The 18,733-nt window shown below is 34.5% G+C and overlaps 2 protein-coding genes and 1 long non-coding RNA gene across 3 annotated transcripts; 1 reads left to right on the forward strand and 2 right to left on the reverse strand.

The window, feature by feature from the left end:
- Positions 1-4,893: 4,893 nt before the first annotated feature.
- LOC116007408 lies at positions 4,894-5,610 on the reverse strand. Its single transcript, XM_031248067.1, has one exon. The coding sequence runs from the start codon at positions 5,502-5,504 to the stop codon at positions 5,082-5,084; it is 423 nt and encodes a 140-aa protein (XP_031103927.1). The 5' UTR covers positions 5,505-5,610; the 3' UTR covers positions 4,894-5,081.
- A 4,186-nt stretch (positions 5,611-9,796) lies between these two features.
- On the reverse strand, positions 9,797-16,100 carry LOC116006186 (transcription factor-like protein DPB). The gene is made up of 9 exons (XM_031246474.1): positions 15,444-16,100; positions 14,826-14,899; positions 14,571-14,614; positions 12,615-12,677; positions 12,384-12,530; positions 11,734-11,802; positions 11,499-11,597; positions 10,816-10,886; positions 9,797-10,572 (listed from the first exon to the last, which is right to left on the reverse strand). The coding sequence occupies exons 1-9, from the start codon at positions 15,680-15,682 to the stop codon at positions 10,320-10,322; spliced, it is 1,059 nt and encodes a 352-aa protein (XP_031102334.1). The 5' UTR covers positions 15,683-16,100; the 3' UTR covers positions 9,797-10,319.
- A 1,147-nt stretch (positions 16,101-17,247) lies between these two features.
- On the forward strand, positions 17,248-18,205 carry LOC116007113. Its single transcript, XR_004095200.1, has 3 exons — positions 17,248-17,392; positions 17,624-17,758; positions 18,192-18,205. It is a non-coding gene; the product is annotated as an uncharacterized LOC116007113 (long non-coding RNA).
- The last annotated feature ends 528 nt before the right edge of the window (positions 18,206-18,733 follow it).

Below are 18,733 nucleotides of genomic sequence, written 5' to 3' on the forward strand. Positions count from 1 at the left end.
ATGAAGATGTTTTGTACGAGTGTAAGCACACAAAAAAGTAGAGAAAGGGAGAATAATTAGAAAGAAAATGAGGAGAATTATATAATGATGTCGAAGAAATATCATACCTATAAAATAAGAAGATAAGAGGATAAAGACTATAATATATTCAAATTAGGGTAAAGTACAGTCAATACTAAGGGCAGAGAGACAAGGGTACCATAAAAATTGTGTGACCATGCATGTACTAAACCTGATAAATCGACAAGGATGGGGGGGCCTCATTGCAGCAATATAATGACCTCTGAAATTAGGGCACAAGTTTTCACCTTATGATCACAACATGACAAAAGAAAACCCTAGTAGAAAGAGAGGTATGGACGTGACAACAAACTTTGTTTTTTCAAAGGACAAAAAACCTAATTGAGATCTTTATCTTGAGTGTCTTGTCCAACATACAGCTAAAACTTCGGAGAACCAAAAGTAAAACTTTAACCAAAAGTTGTGTGGCTCTAATAATTTGAGTCTGCGAGATTATATTATCAACTTCATGAATCCGTTCTCAAATTTATGAAGAATTAAATATGATCAATTTAATTGACTTAACATTAAATTGTACACTTTTACGCACAAAAAACACAACTCAAACCTAAATCGCACATTCGTCTATTGGTCATGGAGACGAAGGTCTTCATCTCTGGCTATGGAGATGAAGCCGGCAGGAAACGTTTCATTTTCGGCAGTTTTTTTAATATTAATTAATTAATTTATTTAAAATTATTTTTATAAATTTTATTTTTAAAATCGGTAACCACCATGTTAGCAGACTTTCAAGTAAACATGTCATTTTGGTTGAACTGCATGAGTTTGTGTTGTTTAAGGACGCGGTCAATTACATTTTTTTTTTTTTTAGTTTGATGGCCTAATTGCAGTTTGGTGTGCAGTTGAGTGGCGTATTTGACCTTATTCCTATAATATATAAATACAAATATGCAATTTAACTATCAGTTTAGACTTTTAATTAAAATAAAACATATGCTTTAATTATTTAGGGAGTGTTTGGTTCGGAAATGGGAATAGAAATCGGAATGCGTATCAAATACTTGGTAATGGTAATGAGCATTGGTGAAAGTATTTTGCATGTTTAGTAGTAAGGTGGAATGAGAATGATTATGATGCGTACACGGATTGCTTCCCGCAATAAGTGCACACTCAAGGAATCACTCAAGAACCTTTCGTGTCCAAAAGAGGATCTTACCTTGTAGACTCTTGGATTTTGAGATCCCAACTCTACAAATGCCTCACCAAACTAACAAATAATACTCTCAACCCTTAGATTATTAAGCAAGGCTAAGAATTAGAGTATTAGGAATCTAGCACTAGAATTAAGATACAAAAATAAAATTAGCTATATAATATGAGTAATAGTATTCTTTTTGAGTTTTTGGATATGTGTGTGAATATAAAGAACAAGATAAAGGGATAAACTAGTTTCTCACTAGCCTACCAAGATTGAATGCTTCTCACAAACAACCTAAACTTCAATGCACTTCTCATGCAAAGAAAAGAGAGAAATTTCACTCAAATTGAATTCTTACAAGGTGTTTCCTCAAACCATTGGGTTTATGGGGTATTTATAGGGGAAAATAAGGTATTAAATATTCTAGGTCACTAATTATCCCACCCAAAATAATAAATTACAACTTTGTAAAAGTAATTCCCACCCAAAATTAAAAATACAAAATAATTTCCCACCCAAAATTAAAAATACAACATTTTGCAAAAGTAATTTCCACCCAAATAAAAAATACAATTCTTGCAAAGTAGTTTCCCATCTAAAAAAAAATACATCTTGCAAATAATTTCACACCGGGAAATTTGATCTGATATTGAAGTCCGATTGTCTTCCTTGATTGGAATATTGTTACCGGGCCACTCGAGACTTTCAATGAATCATTTATTGGTTACATTTGGATCGCATCAGATTATTAATAGTTAGGGAAGCGATTGATGAGGAAGAGAATGAAACCCTTATTTTATTAGGGAATGGACTTTGCAATTAAGGGTTAATCAAAACACATAGTAGTGTTCTCAAAACCTGTCAACCAAACAATAAGAATGACTTTGATATCCATTCCTAATAGTTAAACCAGTCAACCAAACACACCCTTAATTTCATGTAATTTTATTTTTCGTATTAAAAAAGCAGGCCAGGTAAAACAAAAGTAATTTACAATATCATCTTTATAGATATGCATATATGTTATCTCAATATATAATACAGATGTGACATAAAATTACTGTTTAGGTCTAGCATGCATTGCAATTTGTCTCCTGAATTATTACCTTTTGCTTGTTTTTTCTATCTATTCATCATATAATGACAATGCATTACAATGGGTAATTAAATTAATTTGCCAATAAATTCATATGTTATAACTTATAATTTAGAACATCCCATCGAGTATAATCACAGAGACAAAAGATATTAATGTGTGTGCACGCATGCGCACGCATATATATAATGACCTAAAGTTTGGGGAAAAGAAACCGTACTGTTCTTTCCAACCCCCACCCTATTGAGCATATATAATATATAAACATAAATGTGCACTCCAACTATCAACTTAGACTTTTAATTGAGATGGAACACATGCTTCAATTTGATATCAAAGTCAAGCCCATGCCAAAGATCATGAGTTTGAATCTCTGTGTCGCCCTCTAAAAAGAGACTATGGTCTACGTAAACATAAATGTGCAATCCAACTATCAGCTTAGACTTTTAGTTGAGATGGAACACATGCTTCAATCCACCCAACCACTAGTATCAAAAGTCAAAATCCATTAAAAAAATAAATAAATAACCTTCAAGTTTAAATTTCCTTGCCACTAGCTTGCCTTGAATTGTATACTATAATTCTATAAAACCATGAAAGAACAAACATTTTAAGCTCTAAAAGAATAAAACCCTTGACCCAAAGTCTCTAATAATATTGCTCTCTAGTTATAAGAGTTTATTAGGGTTTAGTTTAATGAGTATTAAATTAGATTGACCGCTTCTTAAATAGCACACTTTAGTTAGAATATCATCACCGACTAGTAATAATTGTCTAGTTCATAAGTTTATACTTATTAATACTCAAATAAAAAATGCAAAATCCAACTTGTAAACTATCTACTAGCTAGATAGAGTGCAGACTGACAGTTTGTATAGTTACAGTCTGTGTTAGTATGCATCCATGCATTAATTTTCTTTGTAACTTTTAAATTTGTCCACAATGTAATGCCTATAATATATTGTATTCAAGGCATATTGTAACTAATTATTTACAATTTTATTATTAATTTATGTTTTTTCTTGTTAGGTACTGGCCTGGAGTCTAGAGACTTCAACATCTATCCTTCTATTCACACTACTTGACGCTAACTGTTATGCAACCATAATGAAATAAAGTTGTGTTTTCGTTACTGATTATAATTTTTGACGTGGTGGTAAATGTTTAATCATTTTGTTTATGGTCTAAGTGTGTCGTAATGTCGTAATGATTGATGAATACACATGATTCTTAGTACTGTTAATTACATTGGTGTTAATTGATACCCTAAAGAAATCTCATATATATATAAATGAATAAATTTGTAGTTTGAGTGCATGCACAAAATGCAAGTTGATGTTGTATATATGAATTGAAAAGAGCTGCAGAAAAGGTTGAGTATTGGACTTAATGGCCTCACTGCTGCATGTTGGTCCCAGTTTGCAACTTGCCTGTACTGGGCATATATATATATATATATATATATATATATATATATATATATATATTTGATCAAGAAACAAAAATGTTTTCTAAATAGCTAGCTATAAACAAATCATTATCAAATTAAAACTACATACAATAGGACAACATTATTATTTTCTAAAAGAATTTACATGTTATGCATGCATTAGGATTCAGGAATGGAACAATGGTTTTTTTTTTTCCAGTTCCCAAACAACAAACAATTATCAAAGTGATTTATAACCTACCAACACTAGCTTATATAGAAGATAATATAATACACATTTTGGTCTGTCCAAATTCATGGATAATGCAAGTTTATGGAAAGAGTAAAAAATAAAAATATAATGAATATTAATATCCAAAAGAAATATATTTATCTCACACACACACGAAGTATGTATATATATTAGCTCATACAAGCATTTGGAACTTATTTGAAACACATCCAGAAATTTACTTCATTTAACAATCTCCATGGCAAGGGCAACAGAGTTCAAACTTATATATATTAGCTCGACTATATAACAATATAATTAATTAATCTTTTTTCAAGACTTAATTAATTAGTTAATGACATTGCTCATCATCTTAGTTTGTGATGTGATTGCTAATCTCAATCATTTTTTTTCATACATGTCTTAACAACTAGCTAGGTTTTTATGCTTGATGTGATATATTATATATATATATATATATATATATATATATATATATATATATATATATATATATTATATGATAAAGAAATTCCAACATATACACCCTTTCTCAGTTTCTCACGTGTACTTCAAATTTAATTGGTTAATTATATCAATTTTTTTTTTGAACATTACCTTTTCTAAATAATTCATAACAGACTCCATGGATTAACTCATGCTTAACCAATGAATATAACCTATATATATTGCAACTTCGATTGCCGACACTATATCTTAAATAAGATTTAATTTGATACAAAAATTTAAAGCAAATTAAATAGAATTTTCCTATATATATACGGAGTATAAGTTAAGAGTCAAGTGGGATGGTTGGAAAGACAGAATGGAGCGGATCTAATTAAGAAGAAATTAAAGTTATTTTTAATGATGTTTAATTTTGCCCTAGCTAGCAAGGAACAGAGTAACAGAAAAGCTAGGGTTAAAGACGATCGATAATCATAAAATCAAAACACATACATAATACAGAAGCCTATACTAGGATTCACATAATACTGTTTTTTCCTAATTTACAATTAATTTTTTAGTTCAGTTTAGGCTTCTGTTTTTTTTTTTTTTGGCGATAAATTAAGCAATTAACTTAACTTCATCACATTCAATACGTTCAACCATACCACATGTTTGAAGGCATTATCCCCGGAAAATCCTCTATCAACTGCGGCACGTAATCCGGCGGCGCCGTCTCCGACGAGAGATCTGAGCTCTCCGCCACGTCATGCTGCAGCCCCGCCTCGCCGGAATGTTCTTCCGCCGCGGCTTTATTCCCGTTCGGAGCCCCGGCGGCGGCGGCACCGACACCGGGGCCCGGCGGGAACTTGAACGGTCCCGGGCCGGGGACGTCGGCGTCCTGGCCCGTAAGTTCCTGCACCAAAGCCCTAAATTCCGACGGGCTCGTCTCTACTTTCATCGGATTCGAGATGTACACCACCTTCAGCTGTTTCCTGGCGGCGGCGCCGTTAGCCGCCGCCGCCGCTTTCGGCTGCTTCGGAGCTTTCTTCTTCTTCTGCGCGCTCAGCGTTTTCTCCATCGAAACAGTTATCTGCGGAGAGTTTTGCGGTCTTCGAAAGAGAAAATGGTTTTTCTTCGTCACAAGAAAATGGAGATCGAAAAGAGAGAAAGTGTACGACTCGATAATAAAGGGAAAATGGATAGTTAACTGGAGACTAGGGGGGACTGGGGAGGGACTATACAGGAAAACGGAAAAGCTTGATCCCCCCACGCGGGACTCATGGAGCGTGCTTTCCACCCGCTTTCTGGATTTAGCTAAAAAATCTTTGGGGGTTAATTATTATTATTTTTTCCAATTGAGGTTCATGTTTTGCCACGCTGTCATTATTGCTCCTCTTGACTACTACTCAAAGATTTCTACATATAGCAACTGTTTGAATATCTTCATTAGTAATCATTGAATACCATTTTATGGCATCTATATTAGTGATTTTTTATGAGGTTTTGTGGAAGTGAGGGAAGGAAGAGAGAGAATATAAAGTTCGAAGACCCAAATTTTTTATATCACGCTATGAGTCCCACAGTATAATTAAAAAAGGCCAATTGCAAGGCCTAGTAGGCGCGTTGAGGGTGCTCGCTAGCCAATTGGCGACCACCCTCATTTAATACTATTTCTTTTTTTTTTCTCCCCATTTTCCATGTGTCCTAAAATCTTGTGCAAAAATAAAATTATTGGGGATGCTCTTATACTTATTACTGTCATGTTGGTCAAACAGATTTAATTAGTAACAACAATATTCTAATTAGTTTGATTTGGACAAAAACTATGTATTGGTCTTCTTCGTTTGAGCAAATTAAATTAATTATGAACAATCAAGACTGGTTTATCGTTTGGTTTGAGCTCGTCAGGTATGGACAACCAAAACTGATATACCTCTTTGTGATCCTTTGACGATTACTTTCTCACAACAATATTAAATTTTCAAAAAAATTCAACTGATTCATAAATAATAATAATAATAATAATAATAATAATAATAATAATAATAATAACTTAAAACGCTCGATAGAAAAATAATTTACAAAAATAAAAAAATTCATTTAGCGAGAAAATTGAGTTTAAGAAAATAAGAATTATACATAAGATTAACCAATTTGGTTGGCGTGAGTGGCCGTGCACTCTTGTCCCTTAAGAGAGGTTGGGAGTTCGATTAAGTCAGTCGGTTATGGGTAACGCAACTTATGTTAATTTACCTCGTTCTGATCCTTTGTCAATTAGCGTTACAAGACCGAGCTTACTCAAACACGAGTTGTTGATTTTATCTCCCAAGGGATGGTCGGACGGCATGTCAACACTTCCGAAAAATAGATTGAGTGCGAATAAATTAAGAGAAAGATAGAGAAAACACAAGGATTTTAACGTGTAAACCAAAAGGTGAAAACCACTGGCCTTTTTGGGCGGTGCCAAGCCGAAATTCATTATCTTTTTATGAGTTTGGTACATGTGTTGTAAAGTGTCTAGAGAGGGTTTTTTATTCCATGCCTTTCTCAAGGCTTTACACCTCTATTTATACAAGTTATGAGTGATTTCTCCCCCCTTGGTAACCCTAAACTACCATAAATGCTTTAGTACTTTTTTCCTTATTACATTTGAGATATTTTTTAATCTATTTTGACATTCTTTCCATATCTCTAGCACAAAATCTGCAATTGCCTTCTATCTCCTCTAGGAAATTAAACTTCCCAAACCGCCTTCATTGCACTACATTCTTCTTGCCTCGGCCACAGTTTTTAGGTCAGTCGGACCTCGGACCGCCTTCTCTTTCTTCATCAATCGTCCTTATTCCTTCCTTCCGAGCATTAGATCATGAACCTTGATCCTTCCCCCATCACGAGTCATATTACATATACTCTCGCAAGTCTCGCTAATGTGGTGCATGCATATCAAACTAGAAAAAAAAAATGAATTTACAATTATTTTTCTTTCACTCCTCCAATGAAAAGAGAACAAATGACAAGATGAATATATATTCATTGAAAGTATATTAAATATTTTTTCAGAACACAGTAACTAATTTAACATAATAATAATAATAATAATAATAATAATAATAATAATAATAATAATAATAATAAAGTCCCGCGTGAATATTTTGGTTCCTCCACCAGCCATAGCCATCAATGATGAGTAGAGCGCAGCGGGGGGTTTGACAGCTACTTCTCCCTTGTCCGGGTAAACCTAATCTCATTTGGTTACCGCATTGAGAACGATGCATCAGACAAAGTAAACATTAAAAAAAAAAAAATTATATTTCTTACTTCAACTATAATTCAAATCGTATGAGATTTATTTTTGGTGGTTCCTATTATATATTTCGTTCTCTGATCTTGATAGCTAATAAAGAAATAATTACTCAATTTTTTTTTTTGTAACTGGACATTAATATAGATCACAATATCGTACCATGATTTATTATATGTACAAACTACACCACCCAATTATTGATGGCGGCTAATCATTAAGTTATAAGGATACGTTAAAATATGTCAAAAATTTAAATCGTTTTAAAAGTAATTACTCCGTACTTTTAAAATTTGACAAAAATGTGTCTAGTCCCCATGGTAGCAGCGTTATTCGAGCTATTACGCTAGTAAGAGATGCTGATCATTTTTTTTTGTACCAACCGTCGTTATTTTAAATTTTAAATTCTACTATTTTTATGCACATTTTAAAGTAACATTTTTTAAGTGCTGAGTGTTTTTTATTCTAAAAAAAAGGTTTTTCTAATTTTATAATATAATGATGAAATTAAGTATCATAAATTATTATATTAATCAAGTATTTTAGAATTATTTCAGAATAAATTGTTAATGTGGACATATTTGTTTCCATGGTAGGGGCCGTCATCGGCCGACCCATTTACGCCACGTGGCGCAATGTGACGTGAGAGAGTCGACGTCATCAGTGCGCAGCCGGGTGACGTCATGAGCCGAATATCGCGTGGATCATTTATCGCAATTCGGTTATTCGGGTTAGAGATAAGTGGCAGTGGTCCCCACACAGCTCTCATCATAAATTTTGTGGGGGCATCCTGGCTTTGTCCAATACCATCACAGCTCTATGTATTTTTAATTTTTAATTTTTAATTTTTTTGTACAAATAATATTTATGGTGACCAATTTTTTTATTTTTTTTTAAAATCCTGTCGGCAAAAAATAAAATAAAATAGCAAATAATGGAATGTGGCAAGAAGACACACTCATTAGGGTGTCAAGTCGTATCAACTGTAGGGACATGTACCATGCTGTAGTAACTTTAATCGATTCTATTAATTTTTTTCTTTTGTTTTTGTATTTACTCGAAAATAAAAACTTAAGTTTCTTAACCTATTAAGCCTTTAACTTTTAATGATTTTTGTTTCTTGCCTAATTCCCAAAAAAGTGTAATTCCCGATCCAATAGGATAGTACTATAGTAGAGGGGTGCCTACTCCATTGGGTAAAACTCACACATTACGATTATTAACATTCGATCATATATCATTGTCTATAATCTATCACTTAAGAATCAATTGAATTGTATATGCGAGCATGATTTTAATTCCTCAATAATGAAAATCGAGCCTGTCGTTTTTGCTCGGTATTTTTTAGCTACTAATGCACACCATGTGTGTGTGTGTGTGTTTTTTTTTTTTTTGTACAATTTTTGAACCCAAATAAAATCATTTTAACACTGAAAATTAATTTTTTTTCTCTCTCTCCAACCAAACTTTATTTTTCTAAAAATTTGTTAAAAATAAAAATAAAAATAATTTTCGAGAATAAAAATAAAAATAATAAATAATAAATCAATGGGATGCTCTAATAAAAGTAGAGAAGTAGAGAGCACGTGCGTTGACTTATTGGACATTTTTGAGTTCTACGGATTGACAAAAGCACTGACATGCCTTCCTCAACTTAACCCAATCCAAACATTACCCTCTTTTTCATCTTCTTCTTCTTGTATTTTACTTGTATGTTATCTCACATCATTTTTTTTTAAGTAACGTGAACATTAAAATATATAATTTTGTTCGGTTCAAGAAAACATTAAATTTTGTAACCTAATTTTTATTTCATTTTTGTCACGTTTATGAGAATTTCATTTCCCTAAATTTAATACTTTCAAGAATGTTACATTATCTAAAAACATTTCTTTAATTAAACGTCCGTTAAATTTTATATACTCAGATGTCAAACATTTTCCTTTATTATGCTCATGACATCCCATTGCATTTCTAGCACACCAAACAAGACCTCAAATATTGTAATGTTTGATTTTTTACAACACCATCTCGATCGAGTCTATCATACAAGGTCTTACACAAGAGTATAGTTTATCCACTGCACACCTTTGAGTAGTGGATATGAATTCCTCTCAAATCCAAAATATTGCCAATATTTTTTTTAAAACACACAATTCAAACTGAACCATATCCTCACATAAATAGGCTTCTAAAGGGCAGTGAACATAATGATGACAACAATTACAAATGCCTACAGTGATATGATGCAGCTAATCCCTAAACAGTACCACAAGAAATATGGATAATGATAGAGTTACTCTTGACGGTAAAAACTCAGTCCGACATGGCGCGATATAATTGGTTGACTATCAAATCACGAACCCTTTAATTCAACAACCAACCAATCATAACGTGCCACGCCATACAAGGTTTTTACTGTCGGAGTATCTGTAGTATTACTCTAAGAACATACTATCCTCTGTTCTTTGAAAACAGCTAAAAAGAATCTGACTGACTAGGTGATTGGGGACCTAGAGCAGGTTTAAGGCATAATATTTTACATGATATACAAATGTTATGAGATGACTACTACAGTCTACAGCAACATAATCAAGTACTTGAAGGAGGCGGTTCATGCTTGACGCATGGCTTGAGTATCCCAGGGATAGGAGGCGATGTGGCAGACCTACCGGGTATATTTGGCATAGGAGGATGAGGGATCTGAGATTGGGAAGTGTTGGTATTACTGGAACCTTCCCATCCATTGGCCGAAAGATTCCGTGCCACAGCATTACTCTTTGGTCTTTCACAAAATTTCATTGCCTTGAGGACGTAATTATCATCATGCAGCTCAAAGGGAGTGCTGCAATTGGTTAAACCATATAAATTACTGAAGTTATTACAGAATTGAGGTAAAATGTTTGGGTTTGAATTTTGAAATCCCGTAATATCTCTATGCTTATTGGTAACTGATTAGAACTCGATGCAACGGTTGTGCATAAACTCAGTTGTCCATGTCTCATGAATTACCAGCAATCCAGCATTATCGGAAAAGGGGCCAAATTCAAGAGGAGTGAAAGCAAATAAAGTCGTAGACATCTCTTACCTGTTAAAGTCAAAGTGCACCAATTGCATATCTTCTGATATTTCCACTTCAACAGTTGCATGAGGACGAGTCTGCATTTCTCGAAGGCAAAAGAAAATGAGAGGAATGAATGAATGATGAGACAGCAAAAAAGCTAGATGTAGCACTTTCAGGCAAAATCAAGTTTTAGAAGTTTCAGAAGCACCAAGATTCAGGAGGGTTAGATTTAACAGGAAAGAAACAAAGTAGCCAAGCTTCTGGACAATCCCGACTCCAAGTGACTTGCTTAATGACCACTTGCCTAATTAAACTATGTGTGTAAATACATTCATATGTCACACGCTCACATGAGTGTGTTTACTAACAAAAATCTTAATAGCAGTAGGGATAATAATAATAATAATAATAATAATAATAATAATAATAATAATAATAATAAAGAGTGCCATTAGGGAAAAAGAACCATGTTTTTCCTACCAAATAGCACCAACTTAATTCGCATTTCACATATGGTGGCTTTTAGAGAAGTTGGATAAGAAACAAAGTATATCATACTTTGTTCTCATGCAATTTCCGGTGATGCTTGATAGCGGAGAGAATTATTTATCTTTTTTGAGGGGATGCTATTGAACACTTGGCAATGACAAACTTCAATAATCATTTCTACCAATTACAATAAATAAGAAACTGTCAAACCTTCCTACCTGAACCAAGATAAATGGTAAAGCCACACCACCACTTGGAGTATTTCCGGAGCTATATAACTGCTCATTTCGTTTTATGAGGTTTTGAAGACCTGTGTACTTTTACAAAGAAAAACTCAAAAGTAAGAAAGTAAAAATAAAACAAACAGAAGTAAAGGAACAGATAGCTGAACAAATGAAATTTCCCGCACCATAAGGATATAAAATTATCAAAGTAACTAGATAAGAGTCCTACCTGTTCCTCCAGTTCTTCTAAATAGGCCGCCTTCTTTTCAATCCTGTTTCTCAATCCAAGACTCTCAATCTGCAAGTATAATATTATAATGAATTACATCATCAAATATTTTTGTCCAACAGATAAATTAATCCAGAATATGTACCAGCAAGCATCTTCCAAAGAAGAATGCCTAGTATAGTATACAAGAGCTTATGAAGTACCTTATACTATGTTTGAATTGGGGAAAAAAAGGAGTGGAACATTTTTTAAAAAAAATCTAGAATGAATTTTTGTTATCTCCTTCCTAAATCTGGAAGAAAATGAGGAACAAATTGACCCCGCCTTTCTCAACAATAAACGCATACTATACATTTAGCCAAGCTCCTCTCTCCCCTCAGAATACATGCACCAATTCCATTTCTTAGTCATCTCACCATTTCCTCTTTCTTTCTCATCATCCAAAATTTCTTTATTTTAATTTCATCTGTTTTTCTACCCATCCAAGCATATCAACCAGAGTTAATCTTTTCTGAAATTCTACATCCACCCCTGGTACCTTTTCTTAGTAATTACAGTACTTTAAAAAGTTTTCTTTTGTACGAAAAATGTGTGCAAAACCAGCAAGGGAAAAGAGGTGAATACTGGAAAAGGTAAATTTAAGCCCAAACCTTTAGCTCTTCAACATCATTTACACTTGCTCGTGGCAGACCCTTCCACTGGATTTCCTTTTTATCTTTTGAAATAATATCCATTGCCATAAGGACATTTAGAGCATCATACACGCGCCTTCGAATGTTTTTCTCATCATATTGTTGCTGTCATGTAAACCACTATGTCACTATCCCTTTGAACATAAATGAAAACGAGAGTTGAGATATATATATTAGAAAATGAGAAACCTGATCTGGCGATGCAAAACTATTGTTAGGATCAGAAAATTCAGCCACAAGTTCATCTGCTACCTGCACAAGGCATGGATATACTCCTATTAGGCAGAGATGGCAATCAATTAATTGTACTGCATTAGACATGAAATAAAAATTGAACTCAACCAAGCTTTATTCACAATCCAGCCAAGGTGAAAAAGTAAATACATTGAGAAATCAAAAAGAAAAATTATGCCTCATTTAAAACCAAAGATATTAATCTTCCTTAAGCAAGCAAACTTTGAGTTAAGCCTTACAGGTTAATAGGAGAACATACATCACCACATCATAATGATTGAGGAAACAGGGAATTTTGTTATTCATGTTTGTTTAGCTAAGCAGCAAACAAGAAAATAATAATTAAATAAATAGAAGTAATAAACAGATGTTTATGGAAGTATGCCAGTAAAGTTTCAACTCAGTGGAACTAAGCTGTACCAACTAGCAAAAGCTTTTGGAGCATATCATTCATTATTCCCCAAAAATGCAATGGGTCCAAATAATAAACAACCAACAACATCAAGTTGAATGCTAACAATTATAACAATGATGTATTAGTATTAAACAGATAAATAGCAAATTGTAGTTTCTTCAGACACAACTTGAATAGAAAACATTTTTCAAAAAAAAAAAAAAAAACTTGAATAGAAAACCTTCATTGTCCCGTTCAAGTGCATTAAATATTAATGGGTCAAAATAATTTCTTCACTTGGAAAATTGTTTGTTAGCTTTGAGAGTTCTCACTTATTTCTAATCTGTATTTCGTCAAAAATCTGTTGGAGATTAAAGAATTTTCTGCATATAAGCTGAAGACTACTTATTCAATAGTACGTGTTATGCATCTCACATTGGTTCATTAGGATTTACCCAGCCAGTTCATAAGGCATGAGTCAAACCACCACTCTTGAGCTAATTTTGTGAAGGAGTTAGGGTCCTACCGATCTATGAGTTGAAATTTGAAAATGATTCCCCTTTTGTTGGATCCACTACATAGCGCTATAATGGGTTCGCATTAGTATGGTATTAGAACAACATCTCAACAGATCGGAATACCTAAACAGTTCATAAGGTAAACCCAATCTCAAGCTAACTTTGCTCTTGGGTCGACTACTTAATGCCCTGGTGGTGGTTTGGTTTCCTTTGGGTGGACGGTAAATGCACAACTGATTTTAATGTAGGACTCTTAACACTCCCCCTCAAGTGGACAACTGTTATAATAATATAAGATTGGGCCAAGGTCACTCAACAGGGCTATAATGCACATGGGTCAAACCACACTAAAAGATTAAATCCAATCAATTAGCTAGTCTAACCCATGTAAGTTATAAGCCCGGATGTTCTCTCTTATATTTTCAATGTGGGCCTCTTAACAGATGTTATGTGCAGTCTTTTTGGTTAGGTCCTATATTCTTCAAGGTTGACTAACTATTGTGTATCAAGGACACAATTTAGACTCATCAACCGAGAACCAAGCCATAACCCTACACCTTTCAATTACTGCTACTAAGAAATCTAAAAGCAAAGCTTTAGCCATAAAACATGCATTTCAAAAGGCATGTGCTTGTGGCCCTTGTATTGACAACTCAATAAAACAACGCGCATTAACATTATGATAAGAAACATCTATGCGAGATGTCTCCTCATATGTTACACATGAAAGGTTGGACTATGGAGTTTGAAGAGTCTAGAGAAATAGATATGCACAACCTTACTTCTATTTTCACAAATTACAGTAAATTATGGAAAATTGGATGCATAAATCATGTAACCTGATCCATGAACTACCAAAGTATCAGGCATTATCCACATATCCACAAACAGGCAGCACAAAGTAATGCATATAACATTCATATCCACCTTAAGTCAAAGGTTTACTTCAGGAAACAACAGACACATTAAGATAATATATATTATAATAAGTGAACAGACCTCGTTATATGTGGTTCTCCCTTTGCTTTCCACTTTCTCACATACTAGACAAAGGCAAAAAGGAAATGTTAATCATTTTAAAACTGTTAAGCAGTAATCAAAATTAGTTGCATTGATGCAAACGTAAATAGTTCTCTAGAAAATTATTACAGAATCAATGTAGAGCAAACAGCAATGAAAACTCACTAAGAGCATTAATAAATCCTTGTTCAAAATTCAAATGAAAAGCAACAAAACAAAATGTATAAGAAATACCTTTCATGCTAAACTGCCGCAGTCCTCTACCACTCTTATCGCCTCCCACTGCTCGCTGGGCTCTTTTCTTCTTCCTGCTAATGCGAAGAGCTATGCTCAGTCATGGCCACAATCAAGTCACCATAAACATGAAACCAGGAAAGGACAATTCGAAAAACAATTCACATTTAAGAAAGTAACCACAATCTCCCCATTTAACCAGCAAAGTTAAATAGAAGATGTGTTTCAGCATGTAATATTATGAAGCAACAAATGAGTTATACATCACCAAATTCTTAAGTTGAATCCAAAATCTTTCACATGCCACAAAGATGAAAGACTGCACTAACATTTTTCATAGACACGATTAGCTAACTGGCACATAATTTATCTGTGCCCTTGTCTTCACACACATCCTAGATTGGCAAGTCCACTGTCAATAACTCAATGCTCCTTAGGTTATCAGTAATCTAAACAAATAATGCAATGCAATAAAATAAAATAAATCAATAAATTCAAATAAAAACAATTTACAAAGTCCAACACCTGAACTAACCACACAAGAAATTCAACATCCAACAAATTCCTGGAAAAATAATAATAATAATAATAAGCTAAACGGGGAGTCAAAGGGCTGACCCAGCAGCACTGCGTTGAGATCCGGCATCATCACCATGAATGTCAAGGCCATCTAGGCGAGCAAAAGTGGTCTCACTGGCTGGAGTGGCCATGGCAGCCTCACTCCGGCTTGACGGCGACCCAACACTGCCGCTGGTCGACACAGATTGACCCGAAAACGTGGTGCCCCATGACCTGGTAACACCGCTGTTGCCTCCAATTGACGGGTTTTTCTCCCCATCTTCACGGTTATTCACCATCCCCGCCAAAAATTCATCAAAAACCCTGCTCGATTTTCAGTGCCTCGCTCTCTCCCAGCTTGAATTAAGCCATAAACTCACAACACCAACGCAAAAATCCCAGCTAAAATCAACAGATTTCTCGAATTTTGAGACACAAAAAAAAACGGAAATATTCACAGATTTCAACGAAAATTTGGGAGGTGTCAGTTAAAAAGAGTAGGGGTTGGAGTTCTTGAGTGAGATAAGAGGAGCAAAATGAAAATGGGGTGTGTAGGGGAAACAATGAAACATAGGGATTTAAATGCACAGAGGTATAGCAATTAGCGGGACATTTTCTACTTAAATATGCTACACGACGGTGGGTGTGGTTTCTATATTCTCTTGTCTCTTTCCTTCCCCAACAGATATATATGGCAATGGCGGGCCCTGCTTTCGCTGATTCCTAAATTAAGATCGCAGACCGTTTGCTTCGGCGTCACACTAGTAGAGTAGTAGTAGTAGTAGTGGGGTATTGGGGGTGGAGATCATGAGCATTGTGGTGTACAATGAGCCTACAATTACAATAGTGCATTGACTTTCGGATCGAAAATGTGACCTAACGGAACTGTCATTGAGTTACACGCTACATGGTTAATGATTTTCTTTTATTCGTATATGCAATCGAATGTTACTAGACCACAAGGTAACCAGATGTTAATCGAATAATTTATTTTGAGTTAGAATTTGTGTTTATGTTAAGTGCTTAATTCATTTTCATTATATTGTGTTTATGTGTATGTGTATTATGAATATGAATTATATTTATTATGAAGTCAAATTCTGCGTATGGACGAGGGTCCACAGTACATTGTGGACCTTAGTCCACGATATAAATTGCCATATAAAATGTGTATATGCCTTGTGTTGTGATCTTTTGTGTCTTATGTTATGAAATTATGTATTTTACGAGTATGAACTATGTGCCTCATCATTTCAATCCAAGGTCTATAACTCTATATGGTATGTGGATACTGGTTCATGGTATAAATTGCCACTTCGAACGCAAATTAACCAATCGTTATATCGTGGACCACTGTGGACCCTAGTCCGAAACGACGTCGGTTTGATGTTAGTGGATGCGGACGCAAATGACTCCAGGGAATTCATTATCTATAATACACATAATCCTTATCTATAATACACAGAACGTTTGCCTATATACACAGAATATTGACACAAAATATACATAACTTATCCTCCTAACATTCGAATGCACAAACATATCATAACCTATGTTAATAACATAAATACACAGAATATTAACACAATATACACAGAACTCATCATCTTAAACATTGAATGCACAAACACATCACAATATGTGGTACTAACATGAATACACAAAACGGTTGCCTAGAATATACAGAATGATTGTCTGGAATATACAGAACGATTATTTAGAATACACATAACTCATCTCCTAACATTTTGGTACGGGTGTGCACCGTGGTCCACAATATAAATGGCCCAAATTAACTCTTATTCGGAGTTATTATTCCTTAAATATATATACTTCAGTTTTTTGCCCAACCCTGCAGCCCATATGTTTGGTGCTCAGGCAGTAGCCCACTAGCCCAAAACTCCAAATCTGATTGTGCGATTCATCTGCTCATCGGCTCACTCACAGCAACAGACCGGCGACCGCAGAAGCTCCCACGCCGACATTAGAGGTTGACGGCAGCGTTGCAGGTGAACGGCTAATTCCGACTATGCCTTTGTTATTTTGCGTCTCAGGTTCTCACCATTTGCATGCTACTTGCTCAGTAAATAGACATATGATGCTTTCTGCCTTCTTCTGTAAATAATGAAAAAAAATGATGCTTCTGCCTTCTTCTGTACATAGAATCTCTCACCTCTTTGCTTTCACTCTGTATTGTATCGCTTCTGCAAATAATTTGGAGTTCTTAATTTATGGAATAGGGATTAAACTTTCAGTTTTGGTGATCGGTGTAGAAATCTACATCTGGTTATTAAGCCGGTTATAGTGTTTACTTCAGCTGTTGCTGCGGCTTTAACCAATCCGCGATTAAAGCATTGGCAGCGACTGGACAACAGGTACACTCTGCTCCGGCGACTTTCCCTATTTTTTGCTGAATCCTTGATCTATCTGATGGATTACGTGAAATTGGTGTACGTTTGGTCACTGAAAATCATTTTGATATGTTTAGTGGACTGAAAGTTAAATAGAGTTTGCTCTCATGGTTTGTAGCCTCAGAAAATGATGAAATGAGAATAAGAGGACCTTTTGAGTAATTAAGAGACAATCACTTAGTCACCTTATAATTTCATTTTAGATAAGTATAGCTGTTTACCAAAAAGAATTAGGTGTATTAGTTTTCAGGTAAACCATAGATTCATATTCTGTAAGATAGATATACTTGATCTGTTATACTTCATGTGTGTTACGCTGTATGGGCACTTACATGAACTTGGGCAGTTGAAATTTGAAAAATTTAAATGGATGAACAATGTGATATTGCATTTACAGGAAGTTCATAAACAAATCAGGATGCCTCACAGAGCTAGGCCAATGACAGGGCTTCTGGTGTTCGTTGGACTAAATGCTGCTTTGGTCTCTACAATAGAACCTGTCTATGATTTTGTGTGCTTCCTTCCATATTGGGAACGAAGGGTATGCTTCTTATTTCCTACTGAACGTGAACTGTACAAACATTGATACATATCTTTCTTCTCCAGCTTTAAGTTGTTCTTGATAGCTTATACGTTATACATATACATATGTACGTAATGTGGCAAATTATAAAGGAAAACTAGCTACACAAAGTTTCCAATATATCTAGTGCACATCAAATAGTCACTGCTTGATTTGGGAATGGTCCTTGTAACATTCCCTCTATCATATTCAATATACAGTGTTCCTTTGATATACCCCATTGCAGGAACCTTCTTGGTTCTCGAGAAATCAATGTTCATTAGCTTTTGCTACATGATGCATTCATTTGCAGGAAGATCTTTAACAAGCCTTGATCTTTAAAATTTCATTATTTGAGTTGATCTGTCTGTCTGTCT

The sequence above is a fragment of the Ipomoea triloba genome, chromosome 15, assembly GCF_003576645.1.
Source record: "Ipomoea triloba cultivar NCNSP0323 chromosome 15, ASM357664v1".
Classification (NCBI taxonomy): domain Eukaryota; kingdom Viridiplantae; phylum Streptophyta; class Magnoliopsida; order Solanales; family Convolvulaceae; genus Ipomoea; species Ipomoea triloba.

Coding starts and splice junctions, on each gene's coding strand:
- LOC116007408 (XM_031248067.1), bottom strand. CDS start 5,504: ATGGAGAAAACGCTGAGCGCGCAGAAGAAGAAGAAAGCTCCGAAGCAG.
- LOC116006186 (XM_031246474.1), bottom strand. CDS start 15,682: ATGGTGAATAACCGTGAAGATGGGGAGAAAAACCCGTCAATTGGAGGC. Junction 14,615..14,825: donor GCGGCAGTTTAGCATGAAAG/GTATTTCTTATA, acceptor GCCTTTGTCTAG/TATGTGAGAAAGTGGAAAGC. Junction 11,803..12,383: donor ATGATGTTGAAGAGCTAAAG/GTTTGGGCTTAA, acceptor TTATACTTGCAG/ATTGAGAGTCTTGGATTGAG.